The 26376-nt window shown below is 33.2% G+C and overlaps 1 protein-coding gene across 12 annotated transcripts; it reads left to right on the top strand.

Annotated features, from left to right (window-relative positions):
* The first annotated feature begins 19815 nt into the window (after nt 1-19815).
* LOC107895272 (probable hexosyltransferase MUCI70) lies at nt 19816-25327 on the top strand. 12 transcript variants are annotated; one of them, XM_041085358.1, is made up of 10 exons: nt 19816-19970; nt 20877-20968; nt 21669-21896; nt 22121-22334; nt 22522-22631; nt 22705-22904; nt 23414-23517; nt 24094-24281; nt 24397-24596; nt 24863-25327. In XM_041085358.1, exons 2-10 carry the CDS (start codon nt 20956-20958, stop codon nt 25055-25057), a joined length of 1452 nt encoding a protein of 483 aa, XP_040941292.1. In that variant the 5' UTR covers nt 19816-19970; nt 20877-20955; the 3' UTR covers nt 25058-25327. The 12 variants fall into 12 exon arrangements, with proteins under 12 accessions (XP_040941292.1, XP_040941289.1, XP_040941285.1 ...); XM_041085355.1 differs by having other exon boundaries at nt 20877-20981; XM_041085351.1 differs by having other exon boundaries at nt 20877-21440.
* The last annotated feature ends 1049 nt before the right edge of the window (nt 25328-26376 follow it).

The following is a 26376-nucleotide window of genomic DNA, read 5'->3' as shown; positions in this document are numbered from 1 at the left end:
GACCTTTTTCAGCTTTTGCTGAAAGCTTGATTTCTGCGTTTTGGGTACACACCTGGTATTGATTCGATGCAAAACCACTCCCAAGAGTTTCCAAGGCCTAAAATCGACACAACAACACTCAAAATTAGACTTCATATCCGATTAAATTGAAAGTACGAAACCAAAATATATTCAACACTTAGTCTATCACCCCGAATGATTCAATTATAATAACGCGAGGCGAGAGCCCTATTCTTCGCAATTCAATGTTGCCAAAACCCAGCAATCAGACTAACGATAACAAAGCATTATCTTAAGAATGGCATTACACGAAATCCACACTTAAATTGAGAAGTAAAACTTACCACAATAACCACCCCACGAGCCGAAAGCACCCAAAAACTTAATCAGGTAAGCGTAAAATAGGAAGACAAGAAAGGGAAAATTTGACAGAATGATGGAGAATAGAATTGACGTGATTCTTCTTGCCAGAGAGAGAAAATTTGAAAAAGGAAATATGATAAAATTAAAATAAAATCTAGAGGTTATCAGGAATCCTTCAATTATCTCCACTAACCCACTCCTCAGAATTCCAACTACATTGAAACACTTGTACAGTAACGGGCAAAAAAAATTCCCATGCTTGCGCAGGGACTCTAACATCTATCCATCAGATAACTAACACTCCACTTATCCATTAGAGCAGCAGGTCTATTCTGTTAAGATTTTACAAACAATTTAATATAACCCACTGAACAGAGATAATGCTTAATTCCAAAAATAACAAAAATTGCCCAAGCTAGGGCTTGAACTCAGGACCTCACACACACGCCCAGAACACTTAACCATTGAAGTAGATACAGATTTGTGTCACATTTTCACAAAAGCAGACATAAAAAAATTTGGGGCGTTACACCATACCAAATTCGGGTTAATTGTAAGGCCTCTCATTCATAACTTACTGTTTATAGGCTTATTAATATCCTTACTCTTTTAAAAACTTAACATGCAGAGCTATTAGACTTACCAAGAGGTGGGATATCCATTGATTAAATCAAAACCTTAGCTTCCAGCTTAATAAAGAAAAAGAGAACATTTAAGTTTAAAAACAATAACCAAAGAGTAATATTGAAGGAAGAAAAACCATCAAGATGATCCCTTCTCACCACATATATATACACCGGTACCTCTTAATGTATCTTGACAAGTGTCAAATGCATACAGGAGTTGTCCCCCTTAATATCCTACAAAAATCGAAGAAAATATAGAAGAGAATCTGATGTCAGTGCTATTTGATCGGTTAAAAATTCAGTTGACCCTCAACTAATCATGTGACAGAACCCCGCATACACATCATTCGAACAAACCAAGTGTACCATAACTATGGCAATAACTCGTACATGGTGTGTTGTACTCAACCAGGTCTTCTAAGGTGTACTCTTATCTTGTTGTACTCTTTCTTCTACTAAGGAATACTACGAGAATAAATCCTTAAATACTTCTATGGGCAGACACTCTATGCGCCAAACATTAGTTTGCCAAAAATCTATTAATTGGTGGACTACACTACTATAATACGCTAAATAGATAACTTCACAACTATATGCTTTCTTCTTGAATTCGCCAGATTTGGGTTGTGACATGTAAGTTCATTTTGGACTTACCAAACTATTTTGTTTTATGTTTGATTTATGTTTGAATTTAGTTATATGCTAGATTTAAGTAGAACTTAATAAATTTGGAACATATGGTTTAAATTGGACTGAATTGAAAAGTTACACGAATATGGCTATTATGAGGTAGTACATAGTGCAAATGTAAATGTTGATCGATTACTAGACTGATAAATGGAATACATAATTATGTTCAAACATATGTATACATAAATTATGCCCGTATGAACTTAGTAAAAGGTTAGGATACGTATGGAATGTCATTAGAGTTATATGCGCGTTTGATCAAGGATTTTACATGTTATTGCGAGATCTAGCATTTGTTGCAGATTCTTGAGTTATATATATTGTTGGTTTATCCCGAATGGGTAACATTAATATAATGTCAGCTTCGGTGAGCAAATACTATTATAATGTCAGCTTGTGTGAGCAACCTTGATACACTCTTAGCTTGTTTGAGCAACTTATTCCAATGTATCCGAGTTCGTTTCACTATAGTTCCATCGAGCGATATTCATTTGATTGGAAGTGAAAACTTAACTTTAGAATGGAAATGAAATGGTACTTTTTGATACTTGATATGTAGATTGTTACATGATTCAGTTTAAGTGCTGATATTAATTATGATTTGGGAATGAAACTAACACATTTATTTGGTAATATCGTTATATGTTTAGTTATATCATAATGTGCCAAAGGATAGTTAAGTTGATTGCCAAATAGATTAATTAACTATGCCTTAATGATCAAGGTATGTTTTAGTTTCCATTTGAACTTACTAAGCATTTTGAATGCTTACTCTGGTTGTTTTCCTTCCTTGTAGATTTTCACCTTGTAGAACTGTCAATCCAGATCAATGGATGAGCACACACTATCCTGAGACGATGGTTATAACGTCATTTTGAGTCTAGACTAGGCATGTACTTAAGGTCCCTAGTATGTAAATGATCATTTTGAGATTTGGTAGTCTTGTGCTAATAATAGTAATGGTTGATTTTGAGTAGAAAATTTGGTATGGAACTTAAAGATGCATATTATGTTCAAATTTACTGTTTTGTGAATGGTTCTTTCCTTTTGATTGGCTTAGTATGTTAAAACTACCATTTAGGCTATATGAATTGGTTAAGTAAAAATAAGGTTTTGGAATATGGTTAGCTATAAGTTAAACATACCTAATAGCTTAGATTTTACTTAATTGAATCATGGCAATTCTTAGAAATGCTTGAGTTTAATTGAAATGATGAACATGTAGGAATGTTATGCAAGTATTTGGCATGGATAGGTAAAGACGGAGTTGAATATGTTTGAATGTTGTATGGTTGAATATTATGTTATACAGTGATTGGTCAAGTGATTGAATGTTTGAATTGGTTGAATAGCTTAAATAATTTGTGAGGTGGAATGAAATGCTTAAAGAATGGTTTGCAAACATTTAATTAGGTACCAAATGTGTATTTTTCCAAAACCAGGTGCAACGTTACGGCCTTGGGCTTTTGATGTCACAATGTCACCATCTCAGATAGTGATGTTGTGATGAGCATATATATGTCATTTGATGTGACATATTGAGATGGCCTCGCCTCGACGAAGACATGAAGAAGTCACGACATCGATCCAAGAATTTTTAAACTTTACAATTTGGTCCTAATTTGATTGTAGACTAGTATAAAAGTATTCTTAAGCCTGTGTAAGTCTCGAAATTAGTTGTATATCATATCATATGCCTGTATTGTTTGTATTTAAGTGTATGATAACGTGAATTGGATATTTATTTCATCATTGATGCTTTGATAACAAGTGTAGCATTCTATAGTTTAGACTCAACGATCAGGTCAGGCAATGGGTGTTACACCAATTGTCAACACAATATAATACATCATGATTATCAAAATCCACAAAATCATTTCAACAAACATGTAAAAGGAAGTTAACAAGAAAAAGGTTAAGAATTCTCATTCATGAAGATTGATCCAATTGAACATTAAAGTGTGATTGATAACCATCTACATAGTCTTTAATAATAAAGCAGTAAAATCTACACCATAAAGAATATTAGAAATGAAAAGAAGAAAGAAAAGAAAAAGAAATGGAATGAAAATAGAAAAAAAAATCTAATTTATAAAATATAAATAGTAAAAAAATGTTCAGCCTCTCAATTTTTCTCACACGTAAAAGCTTATAAAGTAGTATTTATAGTTTAAAAACATTTAACCTAACAAAGACAATTATGCCTTCGCTTAAAATCTAATTTAAGCCTTACTGGACTGCAAAATGTCCTTCAAAATTTTGGCCTCGTCAGATTCGGTGTTGCAACACCCAAATACTGGTGTCGCAACAACAACAACCTACTCTAGGGGGCCATTTTGGTTTTCAGTGTTGTAACATCATCCCTTTGGTGTCACCCTATTGTCCTCAACTAGCTCGATTTGTTCAACTTTGGAGACTGTAACTGATGTTGCAACATTGCTAGCTCAGTGTTGTGACCAATAAGGTGTTGGATTTGGTTCCTAAGTGTAGTGTTTTCTTTAATGTACACTTGTAATTTTTTCGAATAGATTGGTTAATAAAACAAAATTTATTAATTATATTAATATACTTTCTATGATTGCCCTCATATGATTTTTTTCATGCAAAGAAAAATGGAAGCAAATGTTGCTCATTGGTTGTTTAACATTTAAACTAATACTAAGCAGTATTACATGGTCGGATCATAATACGAAATGATAGCTTATATTACTAGACAAGCCTAAAAATGTCCTTAGTCTAATTGAAAATGAAAAATTTGATTGAAAGACTATTGTGTCATTTATCAAATCCAATTGGAGAGATGCTTTATCCTGGGTATTGGAGCGAATGACACTTAGAAGATAGAGACATAAATGTGATTGACTGGACTGAAAGTACATCAGAGTGGAACCAAGAAGAATAGATTCTGAATTTGTTTATGGATTTATTCACTTGTGATGTTCATAGTGTGACATATCTAAATCCTGAGTGGATGATGGACTATGTATGCGTGACTCGTACACTTTGACATAAGTAAAAGTTTGAGTTCAAATAGATAAGGAACCAAAAGCTAGTGTGTTGGGTGTACGAATTCTGTAGCATGTAGCGTCATTCACAATAGTATAATTCATAGCCTGAGACATGGTTAAATTATATCCTCTCATTGGAATTACATGGTTAATGAAAAGTAAACGTGGCCACGGGTCGTTCATCTTTGTGATGGATGACTTGATTACTATTTGATAGTAATTGAGTTTTCACAAAAGAAGATGTAATGATTACCATGAGATAAAATAGAATCATATTGGGAGAACAAAGATTATCTCAAAGAGATTAAGGATATCATATGAGGGTAACACACTTATGACAAGGTCATTAGATGAACACTAATTGAGTTACTTTTGTAATGGTATGCCGTTGGGGAGAACTTAGTCACAATACTACAGTGGAATGACTTCGTGACTAAATGAGTGTATAATTAATACGCAAAAAGCTAGAACTTAATTATAAAAAATTTGAGCCTTAATTGCATATGTCTAATCAGTCCCTCTGCTAGCTCATTGAAACCTAAAATGAATTGCATGTTGAATCAAATGAACAGAAATGGTGAAATAGATAAATAAGAAATATTTGAAAATGATTAAGATTTTCTACAAAATGAAAATGAAAATGGAGAAATGAAATCATTTGGAAATGACTGTGGTTTTCTCCAAAATGAAAATGGAAAATGAAAAATGAAAATGACTTGAAAAATGAATTTATATTTTTTGAATTAAATGAAGTTAGAAAATGAAAATAGATCATTTGATCATAGTAAACCACTGAATGCAAAAATATTAAATATATTTTCTCATAGATTTTTTTACAATAAAGTTATCATGATTTTAACAGCATTCGAATTGGGTTGAGAAAATTATTTAATTGGAAATATATTGAAGTTTATTTTGGGGAAATTGAAAAAAAAATATTGGGTTGGATCAAATTATAAAGTATTGGGTTTAGGTTGGACCAAAATGAAAGAGGCACAAAAGCCTATTATGTAATAAGGGGGATGACAAACTGATCTGTCATAATTTGGTGTAACAGATTAAACTAGTTTTCGCACTTAAGAAGCCTGAAAACAAGCATTTCCCTTATATTTTAGTTAAGTTTCTTTAGTTTTACTTATATTTAATAAAATGTGTTAGATAAGTCTTTTATTGACCTTAAAAGCCGAATAAGGCCTAAAGGAGAGCTAACATACTTCGCGAGTGAGCAGGAGACCATCAGAATGAATTATAGGCTGATACTAGACTCTATGTCACAACACGGAAGGTCCGACATCCCAACATAAAGAGCATAATGGAGAAAGTACAAAACTGCCTTCAATGTCACGACATTGACTAAAGATGTCACAACATACCCCTGAAGATATCCCAAAGAGGAGCATACTGACTTCTATGTCACGACACAAGTCCTATTGTGTTACAACATTGACTTTAGGGTAGATATTAAACACGAAATAGAGGAGTTTTAGTCCGCACAATCGAACTTAAAGCTTGAAAACGTCAGCTAACCTAGGGTTAAGGACGCCGGCTACCTGAAGGCTATAAATAGGCTCTTTCAGCACATGTTATGAAGAGCATTCCATTAATCTAGATTCTCTCTTTAGATTTAGTTTCATTTTCTTTCTTTCTTAGGTTTTTTCAGAGTTTAGTTTATTTGTTCGTCGCTTTCCTTCAAGAGATCTAATTTGTAAAGACGATCAACTTCTGGGGATTTATGTTATTATTTATATAAATTAGGCATTTCTTAAACTCTACACTTTAATTCATTCACCATGCTTTATTCTTCCATCTATTCCATATCGTTTATGAAAGCCATGAGGAACTAATCCTTCTTTGGGGGATTAGTGAGTGAAGGCATGATCTATTAACTCTTTTATAGGGTTGTTCAATGGATCAACTATATGGAAAAGGAAGAGTATGAAACAAACCTTACGCCTGACAACCCCGAGAAGTCATCAAGGTGACAATTAACATAAAATTAGTATTTCCCATCCGTGAACACCTTCATATCAAGCTAGTTTAGACTGTGAGGTTAGAAGATAGTGGAAGATCAGAAGATTCTGCTAGGGTAGCGACTAGTTGGTTGACGAGGAGCATGAAATGAAAATTGATTGGGATTACCGAAAAAAGCTAATCACCCATCATCAGATTTGATTCCTTCTACTTTTTCTATCTCTTGAAATTTTGTTTTCTTTTATGTTATGTTATTTTATTCTTAGTATTATAAAAATCCCAAAAACCTCCTATTTACATTTTTGTACTATAACTTGATTAAAGTATTAATTAAATCTCTTAGTGTATAGGTTAAAAATGATCTAGCCTTTACCTCATTTGGGTAGGATCTTCGGAGTACTCACCTATTCCGTCGTAAAACTATATTACAACTAGACCCGTATACTTACAGATACCGCATCGTAATTATATATTTTGACATAGTATTTACACTCTGGACTTTAGTACGTCTGAAGGCAGTCAAGTTGTTGGCCCGTTTTCGGGGAGGCAACGTCACTAGGTTAATCTTAATTTTCACACTTAAATAGAATAAGTAGGAAAATTTTAAGTTATAGATACGATTCAAAAATTGGTTATTAACAATATGCAGGTCTTGGGGACATTATTTGATGTAAATTGGCTAAGGTCTAGCATTTCCCAACTTGTTATTCATAGTTCACATTTTGAATTAAGTCCTACTCTACTAACATGGATCTCTAATAATTTTAGGTTCACCAATCATGTCAATGAAGATCCTATCACATTCTTGAGGAAATTTGACCTTATATGCAACACTGTTAGTTATGCAGGAATCCCATCTAAGACTATAATGTTATTATATATTCCATTTGCGTTATATGGAAAGGCAAAAATATGGGTAGACTCACTTCCTCCAGAAATTATCACGACATGAAACGATTTTGTGCAATTATTCCTTCGCCGTGTGTTGCTTACGACTAAGGTACTAAGTAATTACATACAATTATTTTATTTCCAATAGGGCATCACTCAAACTTTGAGACAAGCGTGGGAAAGGTTCAAGGCAATCCTTAGGTTTATATTAGGCAGAGGAATACATTTTGCAGTTCAAATACAACATTTTTACTACGGGTTGGATAGTTAAAATAGACGAAAATTTGATATCATGACAGAGGAAAGTATTTGGATGAAAACTCAAGAGGATGTAATGGAAATATTGGAAAGACACAGCATTAATGAATCAACCTTGGAAAAATGTCCTGAAATACGAAATCAAAAACTAGAGTCCGTAGGACATGGAGAAAAAGAATGTAATCAATTAGAGTTCAGTGTGAAAGAATTAATGGGTTATGAAACAAAAGAGGAAGGGGACAGGGTGAAACAGAAGAATCATCACATGGTAACTCAATTGGAACGGTGAGACAAAATAAGGAAAGGCCGGAGCAAATTATCCCAAACTCAGTGATAATGGTACCATTTATTGTCAAACCCCTAGAATTAGATGCAAAATATTTTACCAGTAATTATTACCGCAAGTTTAGATGCAAAACATGAATAAGCCTTATTAAATATCCTGAAAATGCAAAAAAAAGTGATAAAGGAATCAATCCTACGTTTGTCAACACAAGATCAGATTAGAGGAAGGAAAAAGACTTGTGGTAAACTCTCAGTGTAGACTTAATCCATCCATAAAGGAGGTGGTAAAAAAGTAAATACTTAAATGGCTAGATGCAAGAATTGTTTACGCTATTTCTTATAGTGAATAGATTAGCCTAACCCAGTGTGTTCCAAAGAAGCAAGGTCTAACTGTAGTCGAGAAGGATAAAAATGAGTTAATTTCCACTCAAACAGTTATAGGTCGGAGAGTATGCATTGATTATCGGAAATTGAATGATGTAACAAAAAAAAACATTTTTAATTGCCCTTTATCGACCAAATGCTTAATCAGTTAGTAGGAAATGACTATTATTGCTTCCTTGATGGGTACCCAGGGTATCATCAAATCCCAATTCATCCCAATGATCAAGAGAAAACTACTTTCACCTGTCCTCTCAATGCAAAAGTGTTGAAAAGATGCAAGGAAACTAACCTGATACTCGATTGGGAAAAATGTCATTTCATGGTGAAAGAAGGACTGGCATTTATCAAGCATCTTTCAAATCTGACAAATGTTAAAGGCGTTCAAAAATTTTTAGGTCATGCATGATTTTATCGTAGATTTATAAAAGATTTTACTCATATTTATAAACCTCTGAATCAACTTTTCCAAAAAGAGACACTTTTCATATTTTACCAAAATTGCATCAAAGCGTTTGAGGTAATAAAAGAAAAACCGTATCTGTTTCTATAATCATTATCCTGAATTGGTTGAAACCTTTTATTATTTTATGTAATGCTAGTGATTATGCAATAGGTGTAGTGTTAGGAACAAAGCATAATAATCTATTTGGGGGTATTCATTATGCTAGCAAAACATTGAACTCAGCACGGTGCAACTACACTACAACTGAGAAAGGGATGTTAACAGTAGTGTTTGTGTGAGAAAATTTTCTACCTACTTAATGGCAAATCAGGTATATGTGTATACTAGTCACTCCACACTAAAATACGTCATGAAGAAAAAAGAAACAAAAGCTAGACTAATGAGATGAGTTTTATTACTTCAAGAATTTGATTTATGGATAATGGACAGGAAGGGGATTGAGAATCAAATTGCAGATCACTTATCTAGAATTGAAAACCATTTAAAGAGGAGGAAATTGAAGAAATTAAGGAGACATTTGCAGATGAACAATTATTTAGAGCAGACATTTATCAATCAAGACCAGGTAAGCATCTAACACCATGGTATGAATATTATGTTAATTACATTGCAAGAGGGTCTTCCCAACACAGGCATCTTAGCAAAAAAAAATAGATAGCTCATGAATCAAAAAATTACATTTAGGAGGAACCATATGTGTTTTGACAATGTGTAGATCAATTAGTCCAGCTATGTGTAGCAGATGAAGAGATACAAGATATTTTACAAGGTTGTCACATATCACCTTGTAGAGGGCATTTCGGTGGAAAAAGAATGGCTAAAAAAATACTACAATCAGGGTTTTATTAGCTCACAATGAATAGAGACGCCTTTGAATTTGTCCAAAGATGTTATAGGTGCCAGAGAATTGGGAATATATCTAAAAGGGAAGAAATGCCGCAAACGGGGATAATCGATGTTAAAGTGTTTGATGTCTAGAGAATTGATTTCATATGACCTTTTTTGAGTTCTTTTGGGAATCAATATATCCTCATAGCTGTAGATTATGTCTCAAAATGGGTCGAAGCTGTCGCACTACCTACTAATGATACAAAATTTGTAGTGAGATTCCTTAAGAAAAACATATTCTCCAGGTTTGGTACACCACAAGAGCTGGTTAGTGCTGAAGGATCTCATTTTTGTAGCGAGCAGTTCGAAACAGCATTAGCTAAGTATAGAATAATACATAGGATGACAACGACATATCACCTATAGGCTAATGGGCAAGCACAAGTATTCAATAGGGAAATAAATCAGATTTTGGAGAAAATAGTAAACCCAAGCTAGAACGATTGTGTAACCAAGCTAGACGATGCATTGTGGGCTTACAAAATAGCATATAAGACTCCATTAGGCATGTCCCCATATAAGCTAGTTTTTGGTAGGAATTGTCACTTACCAATCGAATTGGAGAGGAAGGCACATTAGGCAATCAAAGAGTTAAATTTGGATCTAGAATTAGCTAAAAAATAAAGACTATTCCAACTCAAAGAATTGGTAGAATTCTGATTTATAGCCTATGAAAATACTAAAATGTACAATAAGAGGAGTAGGCTTCAACATGACGCAAAGATTAAAAAGAGAATTTTTGCTGAGACAAAAAATATTGCTATTCAACTGAAAGTTAAAATTATTCCCTGGAAAGCTTAAATCAATATTGACAAGTCCATATACAATACAACATGTAACTCCTGATGGGAAAATAGAGTTAATTGAAACCCCCTTCCTTGTTAATGGCCAATGAGTAAAACATTATTTTGGAGGGACTATTAATACTGTAGTAGAAGAAAAAACCTTACAGTGTAGCGCTATTTGGGATTTACAAGAAATCAAGGGAAAACCAAAAAATATGAGGAATGATAAGGAAAAAGGTAACCTTAGGTGTTGATTTTACGAAAAAATAGATGAATCTATCATCATGTCACGATACCACTTCAGAATGTCGCAACAAAGAACAAAATTCTGATTTAGGAATCTCCCTTCGACGTCGCGACATCATCTAGGGATGTTATGACACCATTGCATAACTCTATTTTTTGAACTAACCTAATCATTGATGTTTTTATAGCTTAATTATATTAAGGTTCTTGCTCTTTAACTGCTTATTTAGTAGAATTAGATTATAACTCTTGAATAAATTATTCTTTCTTTCTAATCTATAAATAGGTCACATGACCACCTTATGTTATCATTAACAACGATTAAATTGCGGGCAATCCTCTTTTTTCAGCAATAAAGGTTAAATTACAGGCATAATAAGAACATATTATCAAACGGCCAGTTTCAGCGCAAGTGCTTCAAGCCCTGCTATTAAGTTTCAAGAAGGTGACATGGATAAGCATCTGCAATGGTTACAACCGTATACTTTTATTCAAGAACAGGGAGTTGACCCTTTAATGAGGAATTGCAATAGAATATGGGAAAACACAACTGAAAGGGAATGGACAAAATTCTATTTTCCAGCCGAAGATCCCCTAATAATTTATGTGGTGCAAGAATTTTATCTAGCATTAAAAAAAAGGGAAGTAATCAAATTGTTCTATGAGATACAGTCATTTGTGAAGGTTAAAGGGGTTAATGTTCTAGTAACTGAGATGAGTATTTGCCAAATTTATGATGCATCATATTATTATCATGATTATCTCTATAAAACAGGTTTGAAAGAATTCAGAAACATTGATACAGATGAAATATTGAGACTCCTAACAGGAAGGAAAGAGATGTGGACGTATCGAATGGGAACAATAATTCCTAAAACATTCAATTAAGAGCTAATGACACCAAAACCAAGATGTGGATGAAATTCGTATGTTTAAGAATATGGCCTATAACAGAAATGTCTGAGGTTAGTCCAATTCAAGCAATCATAACTTATAGAATCCTCTAAAAGAAGCAAATACGTATTGGAAATAGATACATAAAAATATGGTTGATTGTGCGAGGAATTTAGGAAAGGGAATATTTTTCCCACATCTAATTACGAGAATATGTAAAAGGGCAAGAGTACTCATTAAACGGATGGATAAAACCATGAATTGCCCAAGGAAATTACTCGGTGATGAGTTATTCAAGGAATTTGTTCTTCTATAGATGAAACAAAAAGGGGAAAGAAGAAAAAGAGGATTTCAGGAAGATGGGGACTAATACTCAAGAGTAATCTAGTAGGATTAGGAGTAGACAAATGTAGGAAAATTAAATGCTTATTTCTTTGTTTGTAATTTTTTATTTTAGGGATTGTATTGAATTCTAGGGTAATGTAAATCTATTTTTAGGATTAAGGATACATACGTAATTTTTTTTGAAGTTTGTTTAATTTGTCCTTAAAAGAAAAAAAAACCACGTAGAGGAGACACAAACAATTCGAGCTTCACATGATCAAAGAAGAAGCACCCATCATTAGCCGTTAGAGTGACCATGATCAATCGGGTAAACTTTGTCATTATCTTTTTATGGGCTACACATTGAGGACAATGTGCCAACTAAATTGTGGGGGGGTAACATGGAAAATTTGCTTCAAATTTTTATATTTTCTTTGATTTTTCTTGTCTTTTGTGTGCTTGAGCTTGTAGAAATACAAATGATTTGTTAGGAGCATGTATATAGGTTGCTTGTGTGCACGAATAAATTTGGCATGATGATAGCTGACTTTAAATTTTTGAGTATCAAACTATTAAATTCTATATGTTACACTTAAATAGGCATTAAGCAATCAATTAGACTAAGTGATATAGAAAATACAAGGAAACGAGCATGCTAGTATGAATTATAAATGGTTGAATTTGTGTTTGTTTAGTTGATTAAATTTGTGCATGTTGAGATATTTAGGGATGACCTAGGGCATTTTTTGGAAAACATCTGCTTAAACTCTACACTTCAATTCATTCACAATGCTTTATTCTTCCATCTATTCCATATCATTTATGAAAGCCATGAGGAACTAATCCTTCTACGGGGGATTAGCGAGTGGAGGCATGATTTATTAATTGTTTTGTAGGGTTACTCAACAGATCAACTGTTTGGGAAAGGAAGAGTATGAAACAAACATTAGGCTTGACAACCCAAGGAAGTCATCAAGGTGAGAATTAACCCAAAATTGGTATTTTCCATCCATCAACACCTTCACCCCAAGCCAATCTAGACTATGAGGTTAGAAGATAAGTAGTCATTGCCGACTCGTTATGTTAGTGGAAGATCAGAAGATCCTACTAGTGTAGCGACTAGTTGGTTGACAAGGAACTTGAAAGGACAATTGATCAAGATTGCCGAAGCAAGCTAATCACCCATCATCAAATTTGATTCCTTCTGCTTTTTCTATCTCTTGAAATTTAGTTTTATCTCTTGAAATTTAGTTTTCTTTTATGTTATTTTATTTTATTCTTAGTATTATAAAAACCCCCAAAAGCCTTATATTTACGTTTCCATACTATAACTTGAATAAATTATTAATTAGATCTTTCAATGTGTAGGTTAAAAATGATCTAGCCTCTTCCTCTCTTGGGGACGATCCTCGGAGTACTCACCCATTTCGTTGTAAAACTATATTACAACTAGATCCGTATGCTTGCGAATATCGCCTCAAAATTCTATATGTAACACCTCTAACTCATATCCGTTACCGGAATAGGGTTACTAGGCATTACCGAATAACACATCTCATTCACATACATTTATACATTCATGCTCAAAATCCAATCAAATCATTCACAATGTCCCTTGTAAGGCTCTACGAGACCTTAAAACATGCTTAGAAGTAATTTGGGACTAAACTGATAACATTTGTAAACTTTGGAAAATTTAGAAAATTTTCAAACATATAAGGGTCACAAGCCCGTGTGAACAGGCCGTGTGCCACACACGATCACCAGACACGCCCGTGTCACAGACCATGTGAAAACAGGGCATACATACTGACTTGTGCCACACGGCCGAAGATACGCTCGAATGCCATGGCCGTGGGAAAACTAAAGGGGTTACTAACTTGGGTCACACAGTCGACCACACGCCCATGTGCCAGCCCATGTGCCACACACAGTCAGTAGACAAGCCCGTGTGTCTAAGCCGTGTCAAAACTGTAGGGTATACTACCTTAATTAGAAAGGGTGCCTCAGGGGACACACGGCCATGTAGCATGACCGTGTGTCGCAACAGCTGAGACGCACGCCCGTGTCTCTGCCCATATGGACAAAAATAGGCCATTTGAAAAGTCAATTTGCCACCCTTTTCTCATGCACACAAAATAACCAAATTGGTACCATTTCAAAACATATATATAAGCAGCCAAAACATGCCAATTCATACACCTATCATGTCATCTATACTCAACCATTTCAACTACTTAATTCTATATTCAAAAACATACCAAATCAATGTGCCACAATCATCAATCTCACATAAATTTGTAATATATTTTCATCACCTTTCCATCAGCTAAATCATGCCTCCCAAACATACCAATTCATCATCTACAAAACTACCATGATATACCATTCCTCAAGCATTAATACACCAACTTACAACTATCCAAAATAGCCAACTCATAACCATACCAAAACAAGCCAACATATAATGCATTATATACATCACATATACCACTTATCAAACATATAATTCAAGCCAACTTAAATGGCCATATACACCAACGTTTACAAGCCAAATCTCATGGCTAAATCATAACTCAAAACATACCAATATGACACTAGCCTATACATGCCATATACCATATATACAAAACTCTCAAAAGTACCAACGAGATGATCAATAGTGTGATGACGTTTCCTGACGATTCCCGAATCCGAGCTAGCTTCGATAATCTATAAAATAGGGAAATAGCACACAAAGTGAGCTTTAAAAGCTTGTTAAGCCATATACAAATAAAATCAACACATGAATATTTGCATATCAATTCAAATATGCTAAACATAGCTAATCGCATTCAAATGCACAAACATTTCTCATTGAACATATATTCAATGTCTTAATCGAGTTCATCAAATATTTCCCCTTTTCAGTACTTGTATGAATTTCGTACGTACTTGAATCACTTAGCTCTTTCACATATTCTTTCTCGACTTGACTTTGCCCGATGAACCATTCGGAATCATTAAGGATACTCGAAAATTACATAAAGCTCATACAATGCCATATCACAGATATAGTCTTACATGTTATTATATATTGATGCCACTGTCCCGGACAGAGTCTTACATGAAATCGATTAACGATGCCAATGTCCCAGACATGGTCTTACACATAATCTCAATACAATGCCAATGTCCCATACATGGTCTTACATGTAATCACATCTCGATAACCTAATGTCATGACATTCGTATCCTATTCTATTCCTAAGGTTCGTACGGGACTTTCGGATATCGTAACTCTGTTGATTCTTACTCGTAAGTGCTCATTCAACATTTATAACATTTCCATGACAATTAAACACATGTAATTCAATTTAAAGATATTTATTTGCATATGAACTTACCTCGTAGTCAGAATAGAGGGGCCAGATAGACTATTCAATAACTTTCGACTTCTCCCGATCTAAATTCAATTTCTTTCGTTCTTGATCTATATACATTCAAAATTAACCCTTTTTATTCATCAACGCATTCAATTTAGTCCACAAACACATATTTGAGCATTTTTTCACTTTAGCCGCTAAAGTTTCACATTTCTTACAATTTAGTCATTATTTCACAAATACACAAAATTACACAATTTCTTTCAAATACATGCTAGCCGAATTCTCCTAGTGTATATATATATTAACTCATATTTATCATTGATTCACACATCTAACCACATATTTTCACATTTTCACAAATAAATCCCTATTTGACATTTTTGTAAAAAAACCACTTAATAAAACTTGATAATCTATCAACAAATATCCATTTTTCATCATCAACTATCACAAAGCTCATAGATTCAACAATGACACTTCATAGAATCATCAACAAATTCAAAAACTAAGGTATGGGCTAGCTAAAACACGAAGCAACGATCACAAAAATATAGAAATCATCGATAATGGAACAAAAACGGACCTTCAATTAAGCTTCAACATGGCCGAACCTTAAAACATGAAAATAGCTTCTTCTTTCTTTTATTTTCGGTTCAAAATGATGAGAATATAAGCTTTAAATTGTTTAAATATAAGCTTTAAATTGTTTTTCTTTTATTTATTCTAACTTAACACTTAGTTTACCATTTTACCCTTGGTTAATAAACCATTTAATCGTCAATTATAAGGCCATTTATGTCCATCTCCACTAAAAATGGTCTAATAACAACATAAGGACCTTTCACTTAATAAGCCATGGCAATTAAGCACTTTTAACTTATAGCATGCCACTTTTGCATTTTACGCAATTAAGTCTTTTTTTCTCAAATTAAGCTATTAAACGATAAAATTATCTCACGAAATTTTCACACATATATAATCACATGCTGTAAACACATAAAATAATATTAAAATAATTTTTTAACCTCAAATTTGTGGTTCCAAAACCACTGTTCCAATTTAGCTAAAACCAGGCTGTTACACTATATTTTAACGCAATATTCACACTTTTGACGTTAGTACGTCCAGAAGCGGTCACAAACTCTAGTATTCTTAATTAGGGTTGTCGCCCCCTACATCCTCGTTGAACTAGGATTTCATTTTTCTAGTTGAAATATACTTCTACAATTCAACAAGGGTTCTACCTTCACTCTCTATAAATAGAGGGCACCGGTAGGGCTATTGATAGAACTTTAGGTATCTTTGTTTTGTTCGAAAATAGATGGGCTTTTATTCTCTTAGAATTAAATATATTTTCCAGAATAACGATTCTGTCGATTTCTATTTGAGAAGAGAATTTAAATTTTCACCCCAAAGAAAAAAAAACTATTTCGAAGCAATTCGTGGTACGAGAATAGTGGATAAGATCGTTTGGTTGAAAGTCGAGAACGATAAAGATATGGCTATCCGAAACACAGGTACAATTTCAGTCTAAGGTTTATTGCTATAAATATCACAAACTAGGTTGATTTTCAATAATTTTATTTTTCTCTATGCAAGAAAATCATTTTCAAACCGGATTTTTTTCAATAGAAGGCTGGTCTCGTGACATCACCACCTTAGTGTCATGCATTGGTGTCGGGACTTTGGCTCTAGTTCCAGCTTCTTTTCTCAGTCTCGCATCAACTAGGTGCTTGAAACAAGCTTAACTCAAATGTTAAGTCCCTAATGGATTATAATTTCCATTTTATTTAGAAAAGCATTAAAATGTACTAAAAACTAAAATTAAATATCAAAGTTATAAAGTGCGAAAATATAACAAAAGACAATACAGACTACTCGAAAATAAGATCTTTAAGTGTTTAAGGAGCTTAATTTGATGTATATAAATAAAACAGATCAACTAGCTATTCAAAAAGGTAAAAAAGAAGGGGGAAACCCATTTTCAAAGAAGGAACTAAGACTGATTAGTTGAGAACAAATCCTATCTTCCATGATGCTCAACAATTAAAACATGTTACAAGACTTTTGGCTGAAATTGACTTACCTTCTTGTCAACCCACTTTTGTTAGAACACAATCTATGATTGAAATTCAGAGAAAAACTCATTGAAGTTACTATACAATGAGGTAAAATTGTCCCTAGTAATATTGTTAATGAATCTATTTTTAATGATGCTAATGGTAACTTTTTTATCGAGTTTGTTACCAATATTGTTGAACTTTAGATTAATGTTCCTGCTATTGATATCGTTGTTGAAGGATCTAATGTCCCTATTGAGCTTGATCAAGAAAATGAGGATGAATTGGTAATAATTAGAATTGTAACTATAACCACCACTACTCTAGTTAAGAAGAGAAAGACTTGTTTTGCTACTGCCAAGAATCCAAGAGGTTTATTCTTCTATGAAAGTTGATAAAAGGGAAGAAAATGGGGGAGAAAAGGAAAGCTTCTTTGATTCCTTTTGCACCAAAGAGAAGAAGTACAAGGCTTGAATTTGACTCCTCTGCCATTGAAACAAATGAAAGTTTAAAAGAGAATGTGTACCTTAAAGGAACTAGTTATTGGAAGGAAGCCAATGACCAAGAGACCTAATGTTCCACTATCAACAAATTAGAGAAACAAGAAGTTAAAGGAAGTTGGACTTCCTTCTTTGTTACAGGAAGTTACTAAGAAAACCTTTCTCAACATTGCCTATGGCAACATATATAAAGCTTTTTCTAAGAAAGTTTTCATTAAAGAAAGAAATATTAAGGAAAAGAGCTTCTATGATCACAACATTGATGCCTTCCTAGAGAGGAATGATTTGTTAGGATCAATAATTTTTATGCAGCCTCATGTGAAATGCATGGTATTAGAGTTTTAAATCAACCCCCTTAAGTTCATTGATAATATTAAATGCAAGAGTTATCTGAAGGCTTTTGTTCGAGGGAGATGGTGCAATTTCAGCCTTGTAATGATAAGTGCCTTTTTTAATCATCGTATGAAAGATGAGGAGCTGGAGGAATCTTATGATGAAATAGCCAATACCAATACCAATGGAGTTCAACCAACCTAGCCTCAAGGTTTTGACTTCAAAGTATCTGAACTAGAACCAACTTATGCTACCTTGTTTGCAATTGCTGCAATAAACTAGATTCTTAACAATTATTGAAATACAATTACTAAAAAAATGACAATGTTGTTGAGAAGGATTGTCTCTTTTGGGAAGTTCAAACAAATGATCTTTTAGGAAATTATCTGCGTTTGTGCATCGTCGAGTCCAGTTACCTTTTCTTTCTTTGATCATTTGAGTTGAAATATTCCCAGAAGTGGCATGAAGGGAAACATGTGACAACCGATCCAAAACATCAAGTTGAAGATGGAACCAATTGAGAAAGGAGTAGATACAATACCGCTTGCATTTGCCCTAACATTGCTAGCTCAAGCTTAGTATTTGACTAGGGGTTGCTTGAACATGTAAAGGTTGGGTTAGAAGACACTCTTTTACATAAAAGCTCAGATGAAAATGGTATAACAACGAGCTAAGCTCCTAAAGTTGGATCTTCTTGTAAGAAAGAACTAATAACCTTAGCTAATATTTTAGAAGTGTGTTGGCCAATCTTTGAAGATCAATAATTTGAAGTAACAAATAATTGCGAATTGAATTGGATCAGATCAGATCAAACAAATCAGATCTCTTGAATTAAGGAGATTGGATCGACTGAGTTTGAAACTTATCTTGAATATCTCTTAAATATCTCTTAAATATCCTGGACTTTATTAGGAAATTCTTGATGTTGCATTTGCTGCTACTTTGGTAGGGATGAAGATAGTGATTGATTCTTTACGATAGCAAGTCCAATATGCTTTATATTCAAGACTTGCATAAGTTTTATAGGTCGAGTTTTTTGTAATTAAATTGTTCTATAAAAATTACAATTTAGGAGTGCATTTTGTACGTAAAATAAGTGAGTCATTAGGTTTTACAAACTAAGTTTTCAATGAAAAAATTTAGTGGAGATAGATCTAGATTTTAGTGCAAACGTTCTTATATCAATGTGTGATAGGAATTATTTTTAATATACATTATTTTTATAAACTTTTAAATTTTTTTTATTTAAACTGGATGTAAAATATTTATACATTAAACAATTAATTTAATTGATTTGATTATCGGTAGGATTGTAAACTCTCTTAAGCTAATAAACATTTATGATATCATGATATTTTACGCATGTAGTCTTTATATAATATTTTTAATTGAAGTAAGACAAATTAAATTATTATCCAAGAAAAAGTTAGCAAAATTTATCAGATTTTTGTCTCAAAATTTTATTTATTTTATAAAAATAAAATTAAATGAGTAATTTTCATTTTTTTCTCTTACCAAAACAATCACCATCAGGGAAAAAAATCTCAAAACATTCAACAAAAATTTAAGGAAGCAAAAAGATCCAAAAAGAAAAATATATCCAAAGAGGGAGGGGCGTATATTTTTCTTAAATGTAAGTGATTTCCCCCACATTTGTCGCAAAATTTGTTTAATTTCCTTCTGTTGTTGGGTTCTGATTTGCGTTTGGATTTGAACTCCTGGAAACTCAATGATTTCATTTAAACTGTGATTAAAAATTTTGTTTTTGTTTTTTTTCTGGGTTTTGGGTCTTACCCATTTCTCTCTGATTTCATGGATAAAGACCCAATTTTTTAATTAAATTTTTTTGTCAGGTGGGTATTCTTTAATATATTGAATCACATCGGTTCTGGAAATCAAGTGAAATTCAAAACTGGATGTTAGTTTCCAATGCCGAATTTCCATGTTTGATCTTTTCTTTGTTTATTTTTCTTCTTTTGGGTTAATAGAATCCAATCCATTGTTTTTTGTGATCAAGTTAAGTTAAATTGAATCATGTATTTTTATTTATGGTAGCATTTCTGTGGAAAAAAAAGTGTTAATTTTGCCACATTTTTTATAGCTTTTCATTGTTAGCAGAATTCAATCACATTGGTTAAAGGAACAGCTTTATTGCGATTTGGCATTAATTTTGTGTATTTTCTTGACCAAAGGTTTGATATTAGAGGATTCGACTCCTATTACGTTTTTCTCCATTATTTATCAATGCATTTATTAACACCTTTAATATGTATATATTACTCTCTTAAAAAAAGAGTATGTATTCGATGGTCATGGAGAAAAAAATAATGGAAGGACCCTAACCGGCTACCCCGCCGTTAGTACTCTGTGGTAATCTAATTCGTATTCTTGTAACAAAATGGAGATTCGTTTTTTGGTTCTTGATAACTGAACTCCCAAAGTACATATGCAGAAAAAGTTACAATCTTTGTCTATAGTGTTTGAAGGAAGGAATTTCTGACTTCAGGCTTTTTTCTTTTTGGTTTGTTTGTTTTAACAGAAATCAATCACATTGCTTTTGGGAACAATCTGGAAAGTTAAAAGCTTTGGAGAACAGTGTTGCTGGTATATCTATTGATATGCATGATAGAGGTTCGAATAACAGGTCAATATTCTCAGTATTTTTATCTAAAACAAGAATTGAGTGATTGGATTTGCTTCTAACTGCCATCAAAATAGGAGAACTCTTCATTGTACGGTTTTCTGGATAGAATCTTTGTGGGGTTGTTATTAGTGAATGAGAGGGTGAAAGGAAATGAATGAGAAACACGGGGTTGGGTTTGTGATACAATGACTGGAGGGTCATTGGGTCTACGTGCAGGGAGTTATGGGTCATTGCCGAACATCAAAAATGTTATTGCTGGTGGTGGAAGATTATTGCATTCTAAATCATTTGGTAGCGTACGAAAGAATCCAATCATGATGCTTTCAGGAACTAGGGAAAAGGAGAGGTCTTTCCCCTCCATTTGGTATCGGTATCTAGGTCGTCGGAAAATTTCCATGCTGCTTATGGTTGCCCTTGCTGTTTTGGTCTTTGTTTTGGGTTCTTTTGTTGTCAACAAAGGTCTGTTCATCTTTCCTGTTACACTGGATTCAAGTTTTAACTTTATTCTTGAATTTTGATTTGAGTACTAAGGCATCGGTTGCCATGTTTTTTCCTGTACTTGGTCTTTTATTAGCTTGTTTACCTGTTTATGTAGTGTGACTTTTCATTCTCATCGTGGTAATTTAATGTAGACAATAACTTATTCATCTTCATCCTGGTTTGGATTCTGCATGATTAACAAAACAGAAAGCAATAGTCCAAATGTTGATCAACGAATTGGAACTATGAGCATGGCTCATTACATTAACGCTACCAGAACTGATGCTTCACGGATCCTTGGGAGGAGGAATAGGCAGAAAGGAGGGGATGGAAATAGATTTCAAGCTTCTGTTCCTAAAGGTGCAAACCATCCATGTGCGAATTTCACATTCCCTCCTCCCCCTCCTCCTCATCTTAGACGGATTGGGCCTCGGCGTAAGTTTAGGTTCATTATTCTTTTTCTTATAATCAGAGTTGCATTAAATATAATTTTATTTATCTTTTTCTTATAACTTTTGCACCACAAAAAGTTGATCCATACATGATCATAATAACAATGAAATGACATTCTCATCTTATCAGGCATGCAGCAATATGTGAATATTTAGAATGTGTCATTGTCTTGCTACTAATTTTATCCTTGCTCATCCCTTTTTCAGCATGTCCAGTATGTTACCTCCCTGTGGATCAGGCCATAGCTAGCATGCCAAGCTCCCCATCAGAATCTCCAGTGCTTCATAATTTGACATATGTTCATGATGAAAATCCAATTAAAACTGAACCACACGGGGGCTCTGACTTTGGTGGATATCCATCTCTAAAGCAAAGAAATGATTCTTTTGATATAAAAGAGTCAATGGTAGTCCACTGTGGGTAGGTTTAGCTCCCCTTATAAGTACTTTAGTATAGCATACTAATAACAACGTTTCAGGTAGAGATTTCTGTGATTTTTATGGTTTACATTGTGTATTTAAATACTTCAATTAATTTTTTGTCTTCATAACTAAATCTTGTTCTTCCTGTTGCCGATTAATATTATAATCTATATCCTTTCTGTCAGATTCGTGAAGGGAAGTAAACCTGGTCACCAGACTGGATTTGATTTTGACAAGTCTGACCTTGCAGAGTTGCAGCAGTTCCATGAGATCATTGTTGCGTCTGCGATATTTGGTACTGATAGGCATTCATGCTTCCACAAGATGTATGCTTGATCCTCATCATTGCTTTATTTATTATTCTCCAGGGAACTATGACTTAATACAGCAGCCGAGGAACATCAGTGAAGAAGCAAAGAGAAATGTTCCTTTCTACATGTTTATCGATGAAGAAACAGAAGCATATATGAAGAACAGAAGTATGTTGGACAGCAGTAAAAGGGTGGGCTTGTGGAGAATTATTGTGATCCACAATGTCCCTTATAGTGATGCGAGACGTAATGGGAAGGTTGGCATAGTTTGTTTTTGCTTTGCTTTCTACTTCGTTTCCTTTTCTTTCTTTATCATTGCTTTGACTTTTGTAATCTGTTTCAACTTTTAACATTTATAAAATCCTCTTGTATATGGACCCGACCCTATGTATCATGGTACTTATAACTAGTACTAGTAAACCTAATTTGATATTAGTCTCTTTGATTTTTGGTGACAATTATGAACTTTTCTTAGGTAGTTGGATTCATTCTCTGGTTCTGATGCTACCAGTGTCTTCTTTTAAAGCATTTACGAGGGTGAGAAGAGATAAGAGGTCATAAAGGAGAATTGGGTCGTTTACTTTTCCTCTTTGGAGTGGACCTATAGTTATATGCCTTTGTTCACAAAATATGACTGTAATGGCTAGTTTGATATTTGGTGAAAGTTCAGGGAACTCTGGTGCATTAATCCTTATCAGAAGTTTCTTTAGGTTATCAACAGTTAAGGGCTGCTTAGTCTTTTTAACCTGGCATGTTTTTATGGCAGGTCCCGAAGCTTTTATTACATAGAATATTCCCAAATATTCGCTACTCTATATGGATCGATGGAAAGCTCCAGCTTGTTGTGGATCCTTATCAAATTCTTGAGAGGTGCTCTCTGTTTTATGATTTTTAAAATCGGTTCTAGAATTTCTAGATTATATGATTTCTCCTGTCAGATGAACTGCATTTATGAGTTATAATTGAACTTGAAGGTCACTTTATCATTCAAGAATTAACCAAATTGTTGCTTCATAGCTATTTATGTTGCTTCAACTCCTCATTTTTCTCAAAGTACCCATGTCTGACTTGGGTATGGAGACATGGACCATCGTCCAAATACATGGGAAAATTTGGGAAAAAAATGAACATTACCTGTATCCGACACTCACAACCAATTCCAAGTAACACATTCTTGTTGATTTGGAGTATGGAAAAGATGAAAGGTAGCACAACCTGCTATTTACTTTGTAATGAAAACTACTACCTTTTTTTCTTCCTTGATGGTAACAAAAACTGTTAACTTGATTAAGGAAACTAGGTTCTATATAGAGCTTTTGTAACCTAGTGAATATAGCCTCCCAATAGACATCAGTCCCGAGGATGCTTTGAGTTTTTGACTTTAGATTTGAGGATTCAGTTGAGTTTAATATGACTGTTATCTTACTTGGTCATTCTTCTTCTCAGATTCTTGTGGCGCCAAAATGCAAATTTTGCAATCTCAAGACACTACAGACGATTTGATGTCTTTGTAGAGGCTGAAGCAAACAAAGCTGCGGGAAAATACGATAATTCCTCGATTGATGCGCAGGTGGATTTTTATAGAACAGAAGGGTTAACACCGTATTCAGAGGCCAAGCTTCCTATAATCAGTGGTATGTACGATATTCTAAAAGAATACAAATATGTTCATGCCTTTTTCTTATACAGGTTTTCAACCATTTTTCTACTAAAAATCTGTCTTTTTGGTGCTCAACTGGCTTTCTGTAGACGTTCCTGAAGGTTGTGTTCTCATAAAGGAACATATTCCGATCACAAATCTATTTACCTGCCTGTGGTTTAATGAAGTTGATCGTTTTACATCCCGGGATCAGTTAAGCTTTGGTATAGTAAGGGATAAAATAATGGCGAAAGTTGATTGGCATATCAATATGTTCCTGGATTGTGAAAGACGCAATTTTGTCATACAGGTACATATTCCGTATTGGCGTATTAACTTCAAGGGATTGAAAATTCAGAGCTTAATAACAAATATATCATTTTCTGAATTCCTCAAATACACTGGACTTAAAAAAGGTCCAAATATGGTAAAAAAAAATCGTTTACATTAGTGCATGGCATGTAAAAACACCATATTCCGTATCAGTTGGCTTTTGTTGGATAAAAATGGAAGTGGGCATTTGTAGGTTTGGTAGGTGCATGTAATTATTTATTATTGCTTTTGTTTTCTTCACAGGCATACCATAGAGATTTATTGGAGCACATGCCTCCACCAGTTGCGGTGATACGACGCCCACCAGCATTGCCGAATATCATTACCCGTGGAAGAAATCAAGGGAAGAAGATTCCAAGACATGGGAGGGATAGGAGATCTGGTTCGAGGCGTCACCATAAGGCTTCTGCTGGTAATAGAGAAAGCAATATCTTTTAAATGCTGTGTGAACCAAAAAGAAGAAAGGGAATCTAGCTTTTTCTTCTTCTTCGTTTTTTTTGACAACATTGAGTTTTCTTCTAATTTGTTGTCATGGAATAGGACTAGATAGCTAATTTTAGGATTATGTAAGGAGTAAAATTGGCGCATTATTTTCTGAAAATTTTGATATCTATTCTTTAATTGTTGTACATCCTGAATGAGCTTCATAAAAAAGACGAGCTCTTCTACACATCATTCTTAATGGCAGAACTGTATACACGTTGATCATCACAGTACTTTGACCGCAGCATCACAGCAGTTTTTTTTTTCTTCATATATATATATATATAAATAACCTAAGAATTATATATGAAAATGACCTGGTGCCGTCTGATCAACCGGTAGCACTATCTCTTTTTTTATCCTAATCATGACTCAATTATCATAAAAATGAAAAGAAACAGTTGAAATGGAAAAAATAAAAATAAAAAGGAAGCCCGTGACCGATATTTGCTTCATAGGTGGATATGGAAAACAGAGCATTTTCCATGTATCTCTCAAACCTTAATTTAAAATATTAAATTCTTTCAAATTTTAAGGTCCGTTTGTTTACATGTAAAAAGTTTTACGGAAAATATTTTTTACATTTTCTTGTGTTTGTTTCACAGAAAATAGTTTGGTCGACAGAAAATGACTTACAGGTCAAAGTAAAACAAATCATTTTTCTTGTAAAATGACTTGTCCTTTTGGCGTAAGTCATTTTCCAAAAAGAGCTCATTTATAGATAATTATATTTTTATATAAAAATTAAGTTAAATCAAGCTTAATATGATTATATTGGTAATAAATTTTATTTTTATTTTTAAAAATATTTAAAATATTATATTTTTTAATATTATACATACATATTTAATTATTTATATTTATTCATATAATAAATTATTAATATAATAAATTATTTAATATTTTAATAATAAATTTTAAAAATAATAAATTTAAGTAATATTATTCACATATTATTGAAAATATTCAATATTAATATTTTAATAATAAATATTTATTACAATTATAAATATATTAATAATAAATGTTTTGTAGTATAAAGGTTAAAATATGTCATAAGTCTATGTACACTTCACAGATTTGTAATTTAGCCTTTATACTTTTATTTTTAAGAATTTAGTCCCTTTACTTTTCAAATTTGAAAATCAAGTCCAATTGTTGACATCGTTAAATTTTTTTGTCAATTTTGTTGATATCACATTTTAAATAAAAAATATTCACTTAGTAGTCATGTAATTAAAAAATGACGTTGTAATGAATCTGAATTTAATATA

This window comes from Gossypium hirsutum, chromosome A13 (assembly GCF_007990345.1).
Source record: "Gossypium hirsutum isolate 1008001.06 chromosome A13, Gossypium_hirsutum_v2.1, whole genome shotgun sequence".
Lineage (NCBI taxonomy): Eukaryota > Viridiplantae > Streptophyta > Magnoliopsida > Malvales > Malvaceae > Gossypium > Gossypium hirsutum.
This window is presented reverse-complemented; position numbering and strand designations above follow the sequence as displayed.

Coding starts and splice junctions, on each gene's coding strand:
- LOC107895272 (XM_041085351.1), top strand. CDS start 21,167: ATGACTGGAGGGTCATTGGGTCTACGTGCAGGGAGTTATGGGTCATTG. Junction 21,441..21,668: donor TTCTTTTGTTGTCAACAAAG/GTCTGTTCATCT, acceptor TTAACAAAACAG/AAAGCAATAGTCCAAATGTT. Junction 23,518..24,093: donor CCTTATCAAATTCTTGAGAG/GTGCTCTCTGTT, acceptor TCTTCTTCTCAG/ATTCTTGTGGCGCCAAAATG.